The 19,732-nt window shown below is 34.4% G+C and overlaps 1 protein-coding gene across 1 annotated transcript in view; it reads right to left on the reverse strand.

The window, feature by feature from the left end:
- The window catches only part of slc44a5b (solute carrier family 44 member 5b), a 48,461-nt gene extending 31,144 nt beyond the window's left edge, over nucleotides 1–17,317 (reverse strand). Inside the window, 6 exon segments of the mRNA XM_056463845.1 lie at nucleotides 1,313–1,441; nucleotides 1,549–1,633; nucleotides 4,743–4,827; nucleotides 8,008–8,081; nucleotides 16,772–16,820; nucleotides 17,211–17,317. Coding sequence (XP_056319820.1) covers nucleotides 1,313–1,441; nucleotides 1,549–1,633; nucleotides 4,743–4,827; nucleotides 8,008–8,081; nucleotides 16,772–16,820; nucleotides 17,211–17,250 — 462 coding nt within the window. The 5' untranslated portion in view covers nucleotides 17,251–17,317.
- Between the last annotated feature and the right edge of the window lie 2,415 nt (nucleotides 17,318–19,732).

A 19,732-nucleotide genomic window follows, 5' to 3' on the forward strand; every position in this document is an offset into this window, starting at 1 on the left:
AATGACAAAAATTATACAAATTTGTGGATCTCCTTATTTCTGGGTGCAGCTATGCTGTCGTTGTGGCTGGTGTATTCTGCGAATTTTTTTTACCCCTTGGTTTCGAGTGTGGTCCTGAAAAATCTTAGTTCGAAGGGGTATCTACCCCTTTCCCTTAGCCCTACGCCTTCAAGCTAAAGAGAACTGGGACACTCCTACCCCTCGTTTTGCTCGTTTCCGTGAAGAGAATCCCAATTCTCTTTAGCTTGAAGGCGTAAGCGGAAGGGCTAAGGGGTAGAACTGGGATTGGGCTTTAGCTGATGATTGATAATAAAGTGTGTTTGGAATGCTGTCCTGGGAGAGAGCCCTAAGCTCATTAGATTCTTTAGACCAGGGCTCACTCCCTTTTGAAGGGCGAGAGGGGAGTTTGAGCTCAGGTAGGTCTCCAGAAAACCCCTGGTTTATTTAAAACTGCTATGGAGAGATAAACCACTGACTGAAAGGCATAGGTAGGAGCCTGATAGGTAGGAGCCTGACTAAGAGCTCATCTATAGTGCCAATTTGGTTTAGTCAATTCACTTATGTCGCATGTCTTGGGAGGAGACCGGGGAACCCGGGGAAAAACCCACGCGAACACTGAGAGAACATGTAAACTCCGCACAGAAATGTCGACTGGTCTAGTACGGGCTTGAACCAGTGACGTTTTTGCTGTGAGGCAACAGTTTTAACCACTGAGCCAGCCTATCTAGGAACAGAGAGGGGGAGTAGGGGGGAAGGGGTGTTTTTCAAGACGAAGATAACTAAAGTAAGAAAACTCCGGTTATTTATAATGACTTAGGCATCATCTGATTGGTAGATCATGTCATTGCTAATGCGGGACCAGCCGTGGTCAATCATAAGCATGTGATCCTCTTGAATAAATTTCACTTAATAATACTAAATAATAATAAACTGTAATACAATTTTAGTTTGATCAATTATTTTCTTAAATAGATTTAATGAGCACTTCAGAATGAATAAATGGTTTAATTTTGTCCTAAATATATCTATTATTCTGAAAGACTAAATGTATTTTATCCATTTCTGACATTTCTCAAGTTATTTAGGAGCATTAAAGCAGACCCTTTCCTTGCATTCAAGATGTTTTTATATAAAACCAATTTTGTCATTTTAATTTAATGCAGACACTAAAGTGAAACCTCTCCTCTCATCAAATATATAAAGGTTTTTGAAAACCCGGCATCTTAAAATATTCAAACAAAAGCAAACAGTGTGTGTGTTTTCGTTCTGTCATGTTTGAGTTTAATCAAAGTTCTTGTTCTCCACATGGTACCTTATCAGGGTTGTTGAAGCCCGGCTTGCAGAATTGCTTGTAGTATTCCCAGGAGCCCTTATTGCGCCTGTAGCTGTATTGCATGTCAATGTATGTGGCAAATCTGTCTGGGCACTTGGATACACACAGCTGTGGCCGAACAAGAGAGGAAGAGAAACATTAGATACAAACAAAAGCCAGAGCCAAAATAGAGCTTAAAAACAGTGGCAGATGGTTCACAGGAGCGTCTGTATTACCTGAGTTGTAGGGCACTGGAGGTTAATGAGGACTGAGGGATTGGCACATTGTAAAATATTGAAGTAAAATAATATGGCTTTATTTCTGTAGGAGAGAAGCAGAAGGTGCTTTGGTTCATCTCTGAAACATACAAATCTAACAAATATACTGTACATACGCATACAGCTTTAAAAAATGAAGAGACCACTTAAAATTAATTTAATAATAATAATAATAATAATAATAATAATAATAATAATAATAATAATAATAATAATAATAATAATAATAATAATAATCATTTAATTAATGGACATCCAAAAAGGCAATTTCATTAGTATATAATTTTTTTAACGTTCAAGATTCCAGATTTTCAAGTAGTTGTATCTCAACCAAATATTATCCCATCCTAGCAAAGCATATATGAATCAAAGTTTATTTATTCAGATTTCAGATAATGTAGGAATCCACATTTTAAGAAAAATGACACTTATGTCTGGTTTTCTAGTCCAAAGTCATACTTGGTCATCAAAAAAAAAAAATAATAATAATAATAATATCACCTTTAATTTATAATATTACACTAATAATGTTTTAAACAAATATGTTTATTATACATTTGAGAAAATGTTATTAGATTTTATAGAATAAACCAAGTAAAAAATGACTAATAAATACAAAAACTGAAAATTTCCAAGTGGTCTCTTAAAAAATGTACAGTGCATAAATGAGTACACATCATTTTAAAAATTAATATTTGTATCCTTTTCTCAGAGAATATGGGTAATATATTTGGGGCATGGAGCAAAACAGATTTATTAAATAGATATATTTATTAAAATAATATTTTAGTTATCAAACATCTTTAGAAATAGAAAGATAATACATTTAAAGCTAAATATTGCAAAAAAAAAAATTTTATAAACAACTAAATTTCAACAAAATTGAATATATTTTTAGTTTCTCTTGATTTTTCCTCTTTTTAAAATTTGCTTTGATATTTTACCCTAACATAAAAATTTAGGTGTAGTCATTTTTAAACTGTTATCTTGTTATTTTGTTAGATTAGCTCCAGATTTGCTTCAGTACTGACTAAGCTAATGTATATGCAAAAATATAATATTGTAAAGCATCCTATAGAAATATTAATTTAAATGAGAAATTTGTGAGGGGTGTACTCATAGATATATATGTAACTTTTAATCGATTTTAAAAAATGAATTTTCTACGGTGGCCAAGAGAGCTTAACATGCTGCAATTTAAGAAAAAAACATGCAATTACAAAAAACACCAGCAAATTAAGAAAAGATCTTCCGTTTCACAGCACACGTACTGCAAATGCTCACAATGCAAAAAAATGTATAAAATGCAATGCATTTTCTCACAACACTTGCCAAAAGATTGGGACACCACAGAAATTATTCAAGGGACCCAAAAATATGATGGGTCGCTGTGCCGTGACTTTTGCTCAGTAAAGTTGTAGGTGATCTTTGAAAGGTGAGTTTATTGTTTGTTTATTTTAACATTCTGATTCCCTTCTTTTGTTTTTTGCCTTAATAATCATAACCTAAATAGCCAGGTCAGTCATGTAGGGTCTGATTGAACCATTTCTGTTGTGTTCCGAGCTATTTGAAAGTGTTGTCAAACAACAAAACACATTTTTTAAGATGTTGTCAATCATATAAGTGTCCCACAACACTATTAGGACATATGAAAATTGGTTGTTTTTGCATTGTTTAGAGCAAATTCGTTGTTCTGGTTTGAAAAGAACATTAGAAGTGCATCATGCATCATGGTGATGAGATCCTTGTGTAAATTTCAGAATGGAGACTGAATGTCTGTACCGGCCAGTACAACGTGACGTCTTTGAGTTTTCAGCATTAATTTCAGCGCTCTATTTTGAATGAGGTGCAACTTCATTAATATGCATGATAGCTTCGAAGACTGTTTTTACGGTGTTCAGACGGCAGAGAGACACCACATTAGTCTATGATCCACCATAAAACACAAAGAAGAAGAGACGCCACGTTGTGTTGCCGACCGTAATTAAAACAAGTGAAAGAAGAAGAATTTTTTGGAGACATGGGTCGTCAGTGTTGCGCAACGAAGGTTTTGTTTTCATTTGCCCCGCTATGAGAGTAAGCAGGACATGTGTGGATTACAGTGGTCTGCTAACTCACGACAAAAATACATTTGTAAAGAAAATTTTTTACCCAAGATCTTTTCGCATTTGGAATTGATGAAATCCACTCCGCTCCTTTTTTAAAAAGACGCGGTTCCAGTTTGTGTTGATTGTCCTGTCTCTATGAATTTGCTAAGTGTGCGATCAATGTCTTTGTTTATGTTTATTCAGATGTCAAAGCTAGCTAGTATTGTCAGCAGTACTCTGTTAGTTTTTAAAGACATACCTTAGTCAAAATGACTTAGTTACTGAGTTTACAGTATGTTAAGATCACTACAACATTATGGACTGAAAGATCCGAATGTAGACATGTAAACACCTTAATCAAACTATTATCGTTGTGTAGAATTTTCACCGTATTTTGTGACGGGATAGTTATTTTTTGCGTAGGGTTTTTTTTCTCTCATCCGGCGTTGGTAACAAAAATGCCATTAAAACGACACTCTTCTAGTAGTTCCTCACATCCAATATCTCGTTTGTCATGAGGGGGTATACATGAAATGTTCCTGAATGAAAGTGAAAGTGCCGAACTGCAGTTAAAGTCAACAAATTAAGAATGAAACACCCAAAATTACATGAAACTACAGAGGAAAAGTGGATAGAGCAGTGTCGAATTATGTGCATTAACATGTAAAACGGGATCATGAAAGGAACATTCAAAACACAAATTGTGTAAACACTTTATATCATATTATTGTCTTATTCAGATTAAAGCAAATAATTCCATTACTGATGTCCATGTAAACATAGACGCTGTCTATCTCTGTGTCTGCGTCTGTGCAGTACATGCGCGTACTGAAACTCCCCTTTTCATGCAAAGCCTTTCCTCTTTTGCCACTCGACAGTCGACACTCCGACCTAAACAAAGCTGGACTCATCCACTTTCCTGACTTTTTTCAAACTAGAGGTGTAAAAAACACCCTGATGAGACAGGGGGGGTTTCATGGCTCTTTAAATTGCAGCACGTTAAGCTCCCTCAGCCACCATAATTTTTAGTTGTCTTAAACACATTTCTTTTGTCCTCATACTCACGCATTAGGAGTCTCCTGCTGACCGCAGAATTGCCCATAGCTGTCTGTCGGATAGACCACTTTTCGGGGATCTCCATGCATCCATGCTTAAAAAAAACATAACACAAGTCATGCCATCTGACAAGCATTTATTTCAAATGAATTCAGCTGATTTCAAACATCATTGCATTGTACAACATAACTAAAACTGCACCCATTATAAGCGTACAGGACAAACAGGAAAAGACGCACAAAAACTAACTAAAAATAAAAGTGAAAACCTTCACCTGTAAAAGGCAAAGACGACAAACAGGAAAAGATGCATCAGAGACAAACTAAAAATAAAGTGAAACACCATCTTAAATTTGAGCATAAGAAGCTCTGTCTGTAATTGAATACATTGGAGTCTGTGAATTAAACACCCACATACACACACACACATTCTTAATCATTTCCATTCAATTCTGCATGGTAAAGTGAATTTGAGCTTTAAGGGTCAAGGAATGTCACCTCGAGCCTAAAAGTGTCACATGGGCTGTCAGTGCACTTCAAAGGGCAACAGAAAAGCCAGTCATATTTATTTAGCCTAGTCAGGATTAAACCGATAAGACGTCAGAGAGAAGCGGACAGAGTTCAGTGTGAGAAAGACAAAGATCTGAGAAGCTTTGAGCCTTACAGACACTCTCAAAGTCGGAGATTAATACAGAAGAAGATTCTATTATGTACATTTTTAAACGTTTGCAAACTACATTATTATAGGGATAAGCATTTTAAGTTCGATGCTTTAATGAGACAGTGCTCAGCATATATGAGTACACCAGTCACAAATCTATTTTTTCATTTATATTTTCTATTGAATGCTATACGATGTTATATTTGTCCATATGGCTACACAATTTATCGTTTCAGCATCGGTATCGCAATGTGCACATCTGCAATAGTCACATTGAGGATCTGCAATCTTAAATCAGGATTATAGTTGATAGGGAGTTTAAAACACACATGATTATGGAGTTATTCCAAAGTTTAACCATAAAGTTACCAAAAAATTTTATCATTTGCATTTGTTTTAAAGCCCGTGACTGTGTACACATTTCAAGCCAGATTAAAGCATTCAGTCACAGGAAATTAACATTTTAGTAACTTTAAGAAAGATGAATTGTATTTATGTGCAGTATATTTTCCATAAAGCTTATACTGTGTCATTTATTTTACATTTAATTATTACATTTTTTCCTGAATACTATTAGACTCCCAGAAAAACAACAAAGCATTTATTCAATTATCTATTCATTAATTTTCCTTTGGCTTAGTCTCCGATTTATCATTTATTTTTGTCTTCTAAATGACTAAATGCATTTAAATTGTATTGTGCAATGTTTTCCTTGACTGAATCCATCAAAACAGACTACCCCCACAATTCATTAATTCATTCAGTTTACTTCGGCTTAGTCCCTTTATTAACCAAGGGTCACCACAATGGAATGAACCGCCAATTTATCCAGATTATGTTTTACGCAGCGGATGCCCTTCCAGCCGCAACCCAGAACTGGAAAACACCAATATACTTTAGCATTCACACACTACAGCCAATTTAGTTCATCCAATTCAGCAATAGCGCATCTCTTTGGACTGTAGGGGAAAGCACCCGGAGAAAACCCACGCGAACACAGGGAGAACATGCAAACTCTGTCAACATGCACCTTGATTGTCTTAGTGAAATGAAGGCTTTGATGGCTTTTAATTTTTTAGTTTTAATTAAAACAAAACAGAAGTAATGGTTTTTTTAAGGTACTGTTGGGACTCATCTATTCAATTTGGGTTTGTTAGCTCTGCATATTAGCCTACACAGTCACAAATTTAGGGGTGAAATTTGTCTCAGATTTTGAATTTGACAATCAGATTAGAGCAGTCATTAAATGCAGCTTTTTTCAATTAAGACAACTAGCATAAATAAGACAATATATAACAAAACATCAGTTTGAGACAGTAATTTATGCTTTTATGACCACTCGTTTAGATTACTGTAATGCACTGTATGTGGGGAGTAGCAGGTCAGCTATTGCCCGGTTGCAAATGGTGCAAAATGCTGCAGCACACCTGTTAACTGGTACTCGCAAATATGACCACATTTCTCGTGTTAGCTTCGCTTCATTGGTTACCAGTGAAGTTTAGAATACAGTTTAAGATTTTTTTCTTTGTTTTTAAGATCTCTAAATGGTCTTGCCCCACCTTATATCTCTGAGCTGAAACACCCCTATAAGCCCATTCGTTCTCTCAGGTCAGCTGACCAGCTTCTCCTGATTGTGCCCAAAACAAAGTGTTAGCGTAGAGGGGATCGTGCTTTCGCTGTGGTAGGTCCTAAACTTTGGAATGATTTGCCCAATTTCTGTTTAATGGAGAGAAGATTTTTTCAACACAATTTTAAACATTATAGTTTTAATAACTCATCTCTAAAAACTGATTTATTTTATCTTTGCCATGATGACATAATATTTTACTAGATATTTTTCAAGACACTTCTATATAGCTTAAAGTGACATTTAAAGGCTTAACTGGGTTAATTAGGTTAACAAGGCAGGATAGGTTAATTACTTATTGTATAACGATGATTTGTTCTGTAGACAGTCGAAAAAATTATAATAATAATAATAATCATTTTGACCTTAAAATAATTCATAAAAAATAAAAACTGCTTTTATTCTAGCAAAAATAAAACAAATAAGACTTTCTCCAGAAGAAAAAAATATTATCAGACATACTGTGAAAATTTCCTTGCTCTGTTAAACATCATTTGGGAAATATTTAAAAAAGAAAAAAAAAGAAAAAAAATCAAAGGGGGGGCTAATAATTCTGACTTCAACTGTATATAAAAATCAAACAATTAAAATTATAATATGAAATTCCATCACATTCCAGAACTTTAATGCAAACTTTTATACACACGCATGCACGCATGCACGCACGCACGCACACACGCACAGTCAGTATGTTCCAAAACAAACAGCAAGCTGTGATTCTCCCAGAAACAGCCCAAGAAAAGAGCCTCTCACAGACAGCCACATTTAAACATTCACTGACGTAACCAATCAGACGTCACAGTGAGTGAATGGATTATTATTGCTTTTTTTTGAGAATGGACTAAATGAGCGTCTTTATGAAAACAGCCACACACGCAGCGAGAGGAGTGTAACTGCACATAATGACACTGCATTAGGCTGCTGTTAACCACTGACGCTCCCCTGCCACTTCATTACGCAACGCTCACGTTAATGACTGTAACTCACCCACTGTTCCCAGAACTATGTAGCCGAGGATGACGATGACGAAGATCACGCAACAAAGCACGTCTGTGCAGCCCCTGCAGAGGGAAAGTGAGAAGAGTGGATGTAAGAGAGAATGAGAGCATCGCAGATTATATTTACATTCATTATGGTGTTTCGGTGTAAGCATTTGAGTTAGTTGCTCTGCATTAATCAAATTTTCTGAAATCAGGCTTTTAGAAGCACTGTGGGCCATCTGTCTAACACAGCATTAAAAAAAAATTTGTCTACATGATAAACAGTATCATTCAAACAACATCTAAAAACCAATCTTCCCCATTATGCAATTCTTAATGTGCCTCACACAGGTGAGTGGGCTTGACAAACCACCTGTAGAAAACACTTTCAGCTCTAGAACACAAAACCGACACCCTGCTTACTCTAGCACTTAATTCTCTGAGCACTAACAGTTCCCTTGTATAATTAGCACTTCTTGTGTGTATTGCCTCTTCTTGTTGAAATGCTGAATGCTTCCTCAATTGTAAGTCACTTTGGACAAAAGCATCTGCTAAACGACTAAATAACCTGTGTTGGGCAATGTTTTCCTTGACTGAACCTAACAAAACAGACTACCCCAAAATAATAATTATCATTTTATGATATTTTAATAATGAAATGTAATAATTGTACATTTAATAAGTTAAAGAGGTTAATATGTATTAATTAGATTATAAACCTTACAATTTTATTGGAGTGCAGTGAGTGCACTATTTTGTGCTTCTGAATGGCTGTATTTAAATTTCTGTCATGTTACATCTGGTTCAGGTAGCCAAATTGCTTATCACTACAAATCTCATCACGTAGAGTGTTGTTAGGACACGAGGTTACAATGTAGCCTGCTCACATTTACGTTCCTAATATTTATATTATTTGCCAATTAATAACCCCCACAAGTGGAACTCTGAATCTGCGTCTCATTTCGGGGCTGCTACTGTTCATCGGAGGTCGCATTTTGATCATGGACACTTACTTTAAAAGCCTTCCTGACAGATTGAATAAAATAAGCTGTTTTTCACAAAGGCAACCCGGTGTGGTGAAATATATTTGGCTAAACTGGCAATAGGCGGGTTAAATGACCAAAATGAAGAGAGCGTTCCGGTACGTAATGCACATTTTCAAAGCAGAATATCTGACGTTTTTCAGATAAGAATGTTCACTTAGCATTTTTCTTAAATATTTGTAAACATATTATGATATTTTTATGCTTTAGAAGAGTCAAAAACTTACATACAGCACCTTTAACTCAGTTTAAAGGTTTTTGTGGTCCGTTTTGTACGCATGATCAACATATACCCAGTGTTACAATATGACAGAAATCCAGTATTAAAGTTCCCCTTACACCACAACAAATCCTTTGAACATAAAAAGAAATGAGTAATATAGGTAAAAGCTATGGTTTAAAACTAAATAGTAGCTTTAAATAACTTCATAATAAACAGATTTTAAGTATAAACAAAGTATTAAGTATAAGCTATATTTACAAAACCAAAAATTGGTTCATTTGGTATTGTTTTTTCCCTGCTGACTGACCCCATCAGAACAGACCTGTGACCCATTTTTAGGGGCTGACCCACTAGTTGAAAGCAATTGTTCCACATTTCAGCTTGGCAGACAGAGAAAATGAGGCTGAGGTCACAGCAGGGCAAATGAGATTAACAAATGTGCTGCATCTCCATTACCATATCACCCTTTCAAAATAGTTTGCAAGGAAGGTAAGGAAGGGATCAAAAATTTTTTTTAGCACCAGTGTTGCAATATGCATACTGTATTTGCAGTGGTCACATAACAGGATGTTTGATATCAAGTACAGACAGAGGTCAAAGAGCTGACCAGTCACCACAGTTCAGAACGCATGTGATTTTTGGATTAACTGCAAAGTTTAATCACATAGAAAAAAGGGAAAATCATGATAAAATCTGAAATAAAAAATAAATGAAAGCAGAATAATTATATTTTAAATATATGTAATATCTAAAGCAATACTAACAATGCTAAAATAAAGAAATAATGATTAATTAAAAACTAGGTATGGGACGATAATTAGTTTCATGGTTTACCGCGGTGTGGAAAAGTCAAGGTTTTAAAACTGGGGTTGGCTACTTTAAAATAGTTTAGGGCAACAGATTCTCCAGCAAAAAAGGACCCTCCACATTAAGAGCTAATGGTCAGCGCATGATTCAGGAAACATTTGAAAAACAAATCCCTTATGCATCAACATCCATGCATGCTGGACCTGAACAGTGCAGTGACTTACTTTATATCTAAAGAAAAAAAAAAGAAAGTCAATTTAAGGTTATTTGCTGCATTTAATATAAGGAAATTGACTGTTAACCAAAAAAACTATTAACTACTGTTTTTTTTTTACTGAAAAAAAAATTATAATTTTTTTTTTTTTTTTTAACAAAAAAACAACAACAAAACAGGCATTTTTTAAGGTCGTTTCAAAATAGAAAAATATCTGGGTGTGAAATTGCAGGTATTATATCTGATTTCAAACACTTCCTGACTGTTAGAAAAGTAAGCTCTATATACTGAAGCATGAATGTGTGTAGGCTATTTATTTAAAACAATATATTATAAGTGATCATTTACCAAAAAAATACAATTCTGTACAATTAATTTCACACTTGTTTCTCTCTTCTGTTGTCCACAAAAGAAGATATTTTGAAGAAAGCTGAAAACCTGACTTTCATAGTATTTGACTTTACTATGACTTTCCTAGTATTTGCTTTTCCTACTATGGAAGTCAATGGTTACAGGTTTTCAGCTGTCTTCAGAATATCTTCTTTAATGTTCAACAGAAGAAAGGAAGGTTTAGAACCACTTGAGTGTGACCAAATAGTGAGTAAATTTTCATTTTAGGGTGAACTATCCCTTTTGGACTGTAATACATTCAATATTTTAAGATAAAATCGCCAGACATGAGTGCAATGGCAAAGCTTACACACCCCAGTTTTTAAAATGTACCTAAAGCATAAGTAACTATGAATTTTAAGCTAATTGGTTGGCTAGATGCTAACATAATGCAATACAAGGAAGTCGATAGCATTACCAACTTCACGATTTGATGCTACAAAGTATCAAGCAAAAGCAAAATTATTTTTGGATTAATTTACGCTAACTGAAACACAGCCAAACGGTCAAGTAGGACAGTAAACTGTCTCGAGTAGCTCTGACAGCACTGAACCAAATCTTGCAAACTCAAAGCACACAGCAGGACAGCAGAAATGAGTGACTGAGTGTCTGATGTATAAACTACAAACCCACAGCCCTGTCAGTGTTCCCTGTGCTATATTTAACACCGCTCAACACAGACGGGAGTGGGTGTCTGCGCTGGGCCACTTTCACACAAAGGTACGGATCTGACACACTACTGGGAGTCACTGACATTTAAGGCAATACAGCTTGGGTTATATTTTTGGACAGGGAGTGTTAATGGACTGAGGGAAAACTGGCCGTCTAAGAATAAAATGTGGGGTGGAAGCTTAGTCAAATATGCTGTTTAATCACCCAAAAATAAACATTCAATCAATATTTACTCACACTGCTGTCATTCCAACAACAAACTCTGCTTTATTTTGGTTATAAAAAGGGAATCAAGACAAGAACTTTTCTGATCCCAAATCTGCTGCAAGGAGATGGATTTCTAACATTTGGATTCTGTCATTTTCAGTGATGGGAATAAAGGCACTATCAATAAATAGAGTTACTAACGGCGATACCTTTTTCAGTAACGAGTTATTAAATGAATTACTGTTTCCCCGTTACAACGCCGTTACTATTACTGACAATAAAATACACTTTAATATAATTGAGAACACTGTTATCAATTTTGGTTTTCATGCGAGCAGCGTCTCTCTCAGCCATAGGATCTCTTTTTCTCTGGGCTGGGTGTGTGTGTTCGGGGCTGGAGCAGGACACATAACCAACCAGTGATGATGATTGGTGTGTCTGTGAACGTGGTGTAACTGAGAACGTGAGGATTGGCTTAGATAGAGTACATTTCCATCATTTGCCAATCAGAGGCAAAGTAGTGCGGGGGTGTTTACACACAGGTAGATGCACAGAATTATTCAAAGATGATTCCTTGGATTTACTTAATTTTTTTACGTTAAGTGGTTGTAAACAATTTATTTGGGCTGAATTTAAACAAACAAATTAAGTTGAACATTGCTCAATTTAATTTGTTTGTTTAAATTCAACACAAATAAATTGTTTGCAACACTTTTTTCAGTGCACCAATGACCAGGAGTCAGAAATATGGCAAATCCAACAAGTTCAAAGGTAGCTTTTACAAACTGGAAATATAAGCACTACACACTACCCTCGTTGAATGTTTACATATCGTGTCACTTATGCCCAGGAAAAAAAAAAAAAAAAAAAAGAGTCTCTCTGCGTGGGTGACGGTGTACAATGTTTTATAGTCATTTGACAAATTCGATTTTTTTAAAATAACGTAATAGTTACTTTCCCTGGTAATTAGTTACTTTTTTAATTATATAACTCAGTTACTATTTGTAAGAAGTAACTAATTACTCTTTTAAAGGAACGTACCCAATGCTGGTCATTCCTATGTTTGCATTTCATTGAGAAGAGTTTGCATTACATTTTTAAAATTCAAATTTCCTAGTATTTATAAATAAATTAATTAACAAATAAATATTGCTGTCGTTTTATTTAGAGGTGTTGCTATACCAATACTGATGACAATATAGTTTATTAAACAAAATACACATTGCTATCATTTAAATTTGAAGAGTGACTATAAAGATATTGATAATAATTTTAAATATATAAATATATACTGCTGTAGGCAAAATGATTTGCACCCTCCTGCGAAATTTAGATTTTTTTTTTTTGCCCAAGTGCTGTTTAACAGAGAGAAGATTTTTAAACAAAGTTTTAATAATTCATTTCTAATGACCAAGTTATTTTGTCTCTGCCATGATGACAGTACATAATTTTTTACTAGTTAATTTACAAGATACTAGTATTCAGCTTAAAAGGCTTAACTTAATTAGGTTAACTAGGCAAGTTCGGTTAATTAGGAAAGTCATTGGACAACACTGGTTTGTCCTGTAGCCAATCAAAAAAAATGTAGGCAGGCTAATAATATTGACCTTAAAAATCTTTTTTTTTTAATGTAAAACTGCTTTTATTCCAGCCATACTAAGAGAAATACGACTTTCTTAAAGGAGAAAAAAATACAATAATAGAAAAAAATGTAGATTGCCATATTGAATTTTTTTGCAATTTGGATTGTGATTTTTCACAAGATAACTTAATAATTTTAGGTTGATTGGGATGATTTTGTAGGAGAGTGGATAAAGTACAATAAACAAATTACAAGCAGAGATAAAGAGCAAATGCAAATGAAGGAGTCTAGCCATATACAGGTACAGAAATAAAATAATCAAATGTACAATAAAGCTATATATTATTCATTGTGTAAATAATTAAATAATTAATCTTTGTTAAAGATGCAATTGTAATAATTCCTTGTGCTCAAATGCTTTAAACTTGCTTTAATGGTACCACAGGCCTTTAAAAACACAAGTAATTGATAACAACTCCAAAATTCTCATGTGTTGTACCAGATCAACTACAATCCTGACTCCACATTGAACATCCTGCGATGTGACTATTGCGTATTAACACATTGCAATACTGATGCTCAAAACATATATTGTGCAGCCCTAATAGGAAATACTGTGAAAATGTACTTTGTTTTTAAACATTCATTCATTTTCCTTCGACATTAGGAGTGTATATACATGTATTCATCGCCAAACATCAGATATGTCTATATATATAAAAATATACATACATTTTTTCAGGGGTAACTCTAACCTAACCCCTAACCATTAATACAAAACCAGTAACTTCTTTTCTTACTGACAGGCCCTCTTTGAATGCTGAAAAAACTTTTCATGCTTCATGAAAATAACTATGTATTTTAATCTCTTTCATAACCCATACATCTACCTTAATAACTTTATGGTGTTATTACTGAGCCACAACATGGTCAACAGTGACACACCTCATCACAGTAAACAGCAAAGTCCCACATGCTGCGCAAACCCGACTGAGCTTAAGCGTTTTACATAAGTCAACCCTAATTAGCAGTAGCCGGGTCTTACAAATATGCACTAAGCTCAGGAAAACCCCATTAGAAACACGCTGAGCTGCACACACTGACGCCAATTTCTATTGAGAGCAATGGAAATGCATTGAAAGCTGTGTCTTGTTGTCCAGTAATGGCAGAATCATCTCACAATCTGCTAAATCTTATTAAGCGTGGATGTTAATGAGGCAAAAAGCAACCCTAGATCGATTGTTGGGTTTCAGTGGGGCAAGCGTGGTGCTGTCCAACTAAACATTGATCCACCAGCAGCTCTGGATCAGAAACAGGCCAGCGGAGCGACAGGTCCATGAATGAAGTCAATATTTTTATCAATATCAGACACATGCTAAAATCAGGGACAGGGAAAAGGACAATGATTTGAGTGTGTGTGTTTCTGACCTAGCTGGAATTTAACTTAATAATAATAAATATTAATAATATGAAGAATTCAAATGCAAAAACCTCTAAATGCCATCTGAAATTCTCTTCTAATGTGTATATGTTCAGTAAATCCATTTTATGGCAAAAAACAGGTTCTTTGCATTGCCTTTACAGTGAAATAACTGAACAAAAATATTGGAGGCTGAGAATAATGCTTATTTTAGAAGAATATTCCAGATGGCACAACGTTTTTGCATCTAAACTCTTCATTTGTTGATATTATTAATCTATTTGCATGTTTTCAACACATTTATACATTTACTAATACTTTTAATAACTAATGTCTTTTGTCTTTGACATGATGACATTACACAAGATTTTCTTCCAGCTATTTTGTTACAAACTAGTATTCAGCTAAAAGTGAATTTTAAAGACTTAACTAGGTTATAAGCTCAAATGGGCACGTTAGATAAATTGTTTTAAAAGATTAATTTATTTTATCTGTCAATTATTCCCGGCCAAGTAAAAAAAAAATAGACTTTTTCTAGAAGAAAAAATATTATAGGAAATACTGTGAAAATTTTGATTTCTCTGTTAAAAATTACTTAGAAAATATTAGAAAAGTCATAAATGCCTCACAGTAGGACTAATATTTATATTATTGGTTTTTATATTTAAGTGCAATTCAAAAATTAATCAGATCCAAAATAAAAGTTTGTTTTGACATAATATACGTGTGTACTGTGTATATTTATAAAGCACATATTAGGCATATATTTGAGAAAATGTTTATTCATATTAGGATATAAAATCTATATTTATGTGGTACAAATTGTAAATAAATTTCAATATCTATGTAACCAAATTGTTTTGTGTAGTTTTCTTTCTATGTATGTGTGTGTGTCACATATACATAATAAATATATATAATATACACACATATATTATGTCAAAGCAAACTTTTATTTTGGATGCAAATAATTATGATTAATCTTTGCCTAGCACTAATTGCTATTGTTATTATTAAAAATCATCATTACTGGTAAAAGTGGGGAGACTACACCCATTTATTATGGAATTGTCCTGTTATTAGAGCTTATTGTTCAAAAGTTGTTACTTTCATGAGCCGCATGTTTGGACTTCAGCTACAGTTGGATCCACTGTCTTTGGTTTTAGGTCTCCCAGTTAGATGTATACCAGACAAATTCACTAATCGTTTATTTGACATTTGAAGCCTTTGTTGCAAGGAAAAATAAACTGATAAACTGTATCAGTGACACAATATTAATAGGGAGATGATTCCCTTAGAATTCCTTACCTGTGTCATTCATATGTCCACTGAAGCTTTTCATCAAGTCTGGACTCCTTACTTGGATGTTATTGATATTTCTTCAAGCTGTATTTTGAGTTATGTTATGCCATAATTGAATGTATGCATTTTATTTAACTATTATTTTATCTTTAGATTTTTTGTTTATTTATTTACTTATTATTATTATTGCTATCATTTAGTTATTATAACTATTTTATTTAGGAATATACATAATTTATTCTGTCTTTACTTAGCATTGAATTGTTAAAATGGCCATTGTCTGTTGGTTTGTTTCAATTCGTTTTGTGATTAATAGTTATAATAAAAAGATTCAATAAAAAAAAAAAACATTATTATTATCATCATTTTTTATTATTATTATTTTTATTAGTTGCAGTAATAGTAGTAGTAGTAGTAGTAGTAGTTATAATAAAAATAATATAAGAAGAAGAAGACGACGAAGGAGAAGAAGAAAATAAGAATAAAAATAGGAATAAAAATAATAATAAGAAGAAAATAATAATAAAAATAAGAAAACAATGAGAAGAAGAAGAAAAAATAATAATAACAACAACAACAACAACAACAACAACAACAAGAATAAGAAATAAGAATAAGAATAGGAATAAAAATAATAATAATAAGAAGAAAATAACAATAAAAATAAGAAAACAATAAAAATAAGAAAACAATAAGAAGAAAAAGAAGAAAAAAAAAATAATACTACTAATAATAATAATTATAATAATAATAACAATAACAATAAGAATGAGAAAACAAGAATAAGAACTAAATTAATAATAATAATAATAATAATAATAATAATAATAATAATAATAATAATAATAATAATAATAGAAAGAATAAGAAACAGAACAAGAAAAACCAAATGAAAGTAATATGTGCTCTACCTTTTATGAACAGGTCCTCTGAATGTGGGGTCAAATTTGTGTGGCTCCCCTGTAACAGAAGAACAAAGTGTCAAGAATCCAATTTAAATGGTAAAAATCATGTTTGCTAAACTTCAAGCACCCCAAATGCATTTAATCTCTTTGCTTCATTCTGATTAGGAATAGCTCAGCCATTTATAGACTATGACCAGGTCAAAGAGCAAACAAACGGCCAGATATCAGTACAAGCTCACACTGAAACAATGCAAAACAATCTTGTCACACCACCTTGTTTCGTGAAAACTAAGCTTCGATCAACTACGGTCTACTAACAGCCCAGCGATGCTTTAAGAGTCACCCGAAACAAAGCCCTGGCAAACAAAAGCATCTACCTGCCACAGTCTGATCATACAGAGAAACAGCATTTCCCTTTGTTAAAGTATTTGCAGTAAGTTCCTACCCAGTTCTCCTTTGTAGTATCCTCCTTTCGGTCGGGTCATGTTCGCTGATCTCTGAGCGAGAGACACAGTGTGTTTATATAATGTTGGTGTGTGCGTGTGTCACTTCCTATGAGGGTTGAGGCGATATATTCTCGCCCTTCTCCGATCGGTTAATCATTACACACAAAGCCGAGAGGAGGTGGAGGAGAGATCGGGCTGGTGGGCGTTTGCGTCGCTTCCATCTGCCTCACTCTCTCACCATCCACTCTGTACTCCTTCTTCACTCCTTATCCTCTTTCTCTCTCTCTCTTTCTGCTGCTCACAAAGGAAGCAGCACTGGTGTCTCGCGGCTCAGATTGGTAGCATCCACTGACACACCAAACACAATGAGACAACAGCACGGCAGCCACCTGCTCAGAGCTTCACACACATACACAGGCGCTCTGAAAAGTGCTGTTTGTTCTAGGGCTGAACGGTATTGGGAGAATCTGATATAGAGAAATTTTATGCAAATGTCAACCTTGCCATGATTTAAAAAAAAAAAAAAAGCGAAACCATTTCTAGGTTTTTTGTGTAGGCTTGTGATTTACAGAACTGTAAAAATGCTGAAAAATGTCTCTGTCAATGTTTTCAAACAGTTATATCTGATTTACCCAGGTCACACAATTTCAAATCTGCCACATCCATAACGGAGAGGTTACATCCTTAACAAAGCTTTTTCCTCATAAATGCAAAAATGTCATAGAAAATCAATCATTTTTCTTCTATAGAGAGTCAACTCTTATTCTTTTGATTAACATTGATTCTTCACAGAATTTCAACAAAGTATGTTGTACACTGTAAAAATCACAGACTTTTTTGGTCACTTGGATTTACACATTTTTTTTACGTTAAGTGGTTGTAAATAATTTTTTTGGGCTGAATTTAAACAAACAAATTAAGTTGAACATTGCTCAATTTAATTTGTTTGTTTAAATTCAACACAAATAAATTGTTTGCAACAGTTTTGCATGCAACACTTTTTTCAGTGTATAACGCATGTATATTTGCCTCATTTAAGATATAAAAAATGTCTACAGATTGATATTTTTCTGATCCTTTAACTCTGTGGTTAGTTGTTTTGGAAAATAAAAACAGATGTTTCAACATAATGTGAACATACACTCACCGGCCATTTTATTAGGTACACTTTACTACTGGGTTGGACCCCTTTTGCCTTCAGAACTGCATTAATCCTTTGTGGCATAGATTCAACAAGATACTGGAAATGTTCCTCAGAGATTTTGGTCCATATTGACATGATAGCATCACACAGTTGCTGCAGATTTTTCGACTGCACATCCATGATGCGAAACTCTCGTTCCACCACATCCCAAATCTGCTCTATTAAATTGAAATCTGGTGACTGTGGAGGCCATTTGAGTACAGTGAACTCATTGTCATGTTAGAGAAAACAGTCTGAGATGATTCGTGCTTTATAACATGGCACGTTATCCTGCTGGAAGTAGCCATCAGAAGATGGGTACACTGTGGTCATAAAGGGATGGACATGGTCAGCAACATTACTCAGGTAGGCTGTGGCGTTGACGCAATGCTCAATTGGTACTAATGGGCCCAAAGTGTGCCAAGAAAATATCCCCCACACCATTACACAACCACCACCAGCCCGAACTGTTAATACAAGGCAGGATGGAACCATGCTTTCATGTTGTTGATGCTAAATTCTGACCCTACCATCCGAATGTGGCAGCAGAATCTTGAGACTCATCAGACCAGGCAACGTTTTTCCAATCTTCTATTGTTCAATTTTGGTGAGCCTGTGTCAACTGTAGCCTCAGTTTTTTGTTCTTAGCTGACAGGAGCAGCACACAGTGTGGTCTTCTACTGCTGTAGCCTATCTGCCTGAAGGTTCGACATGTTGTGTATTCAGATATGCTCTTCTACATTCCTCGGTTATAACAAATGGTTATTTGAGTTACTGTTGCCTTTCTATCAGCTCAAACCAGTCTGGCCATTCTCCTCTGACATCAATAAGGCATTTGCGCCCACAGAACTGCGCTTACTGGATATTTTCTTTTTCAGACCATTCTCTGTAAACCCTAGAGATAGTTGTGTGTGAAAATCCCAGTAGATCAGCAGTTTCTAAAATACTCCAGCCTGGCTGACACAAACAACCATGCCACATTCAAAGTCACTTAAATCACCTTTCTTCGTCTTGACTATGTCTATTGACTATGTGCATTAATTTGCTGCTATGGGATTGGCTGATGAGAAAATTTACATTAACGAGCAGTTGGACAGGTATACATAATAAAATGGCCAGTGAGTGTATACCTTTATGTGAGTTTATGATTTGAGTATATACTGGAAATGTCACATCCATAATGCTGAAATTGCTGCATAATTGCAATATTTTATTTGTGTTTGATAAATATTGTGATATACGGTTTCACCAGATGGTTAGAATAGCTCTATTCGACAGTTTTCTGGGGAGTCTAACCAGTATTCAGATACAGAAGTTTAATAATCACACTGTAATAAA

Source organism: Danio aesculapii, chromosome 8, assembly GCF_903798145.1.
Source record: "Danio aesculapii chromosome 8, fDanAes4.1, whole genome shotgun sequence".
Classification (NCBI taxonomy): Eukaryota; Metazoa; Chordata; class Actinopteri; order Cypriniformes; family Danionidae; genus Danio; species Danio aesculapii.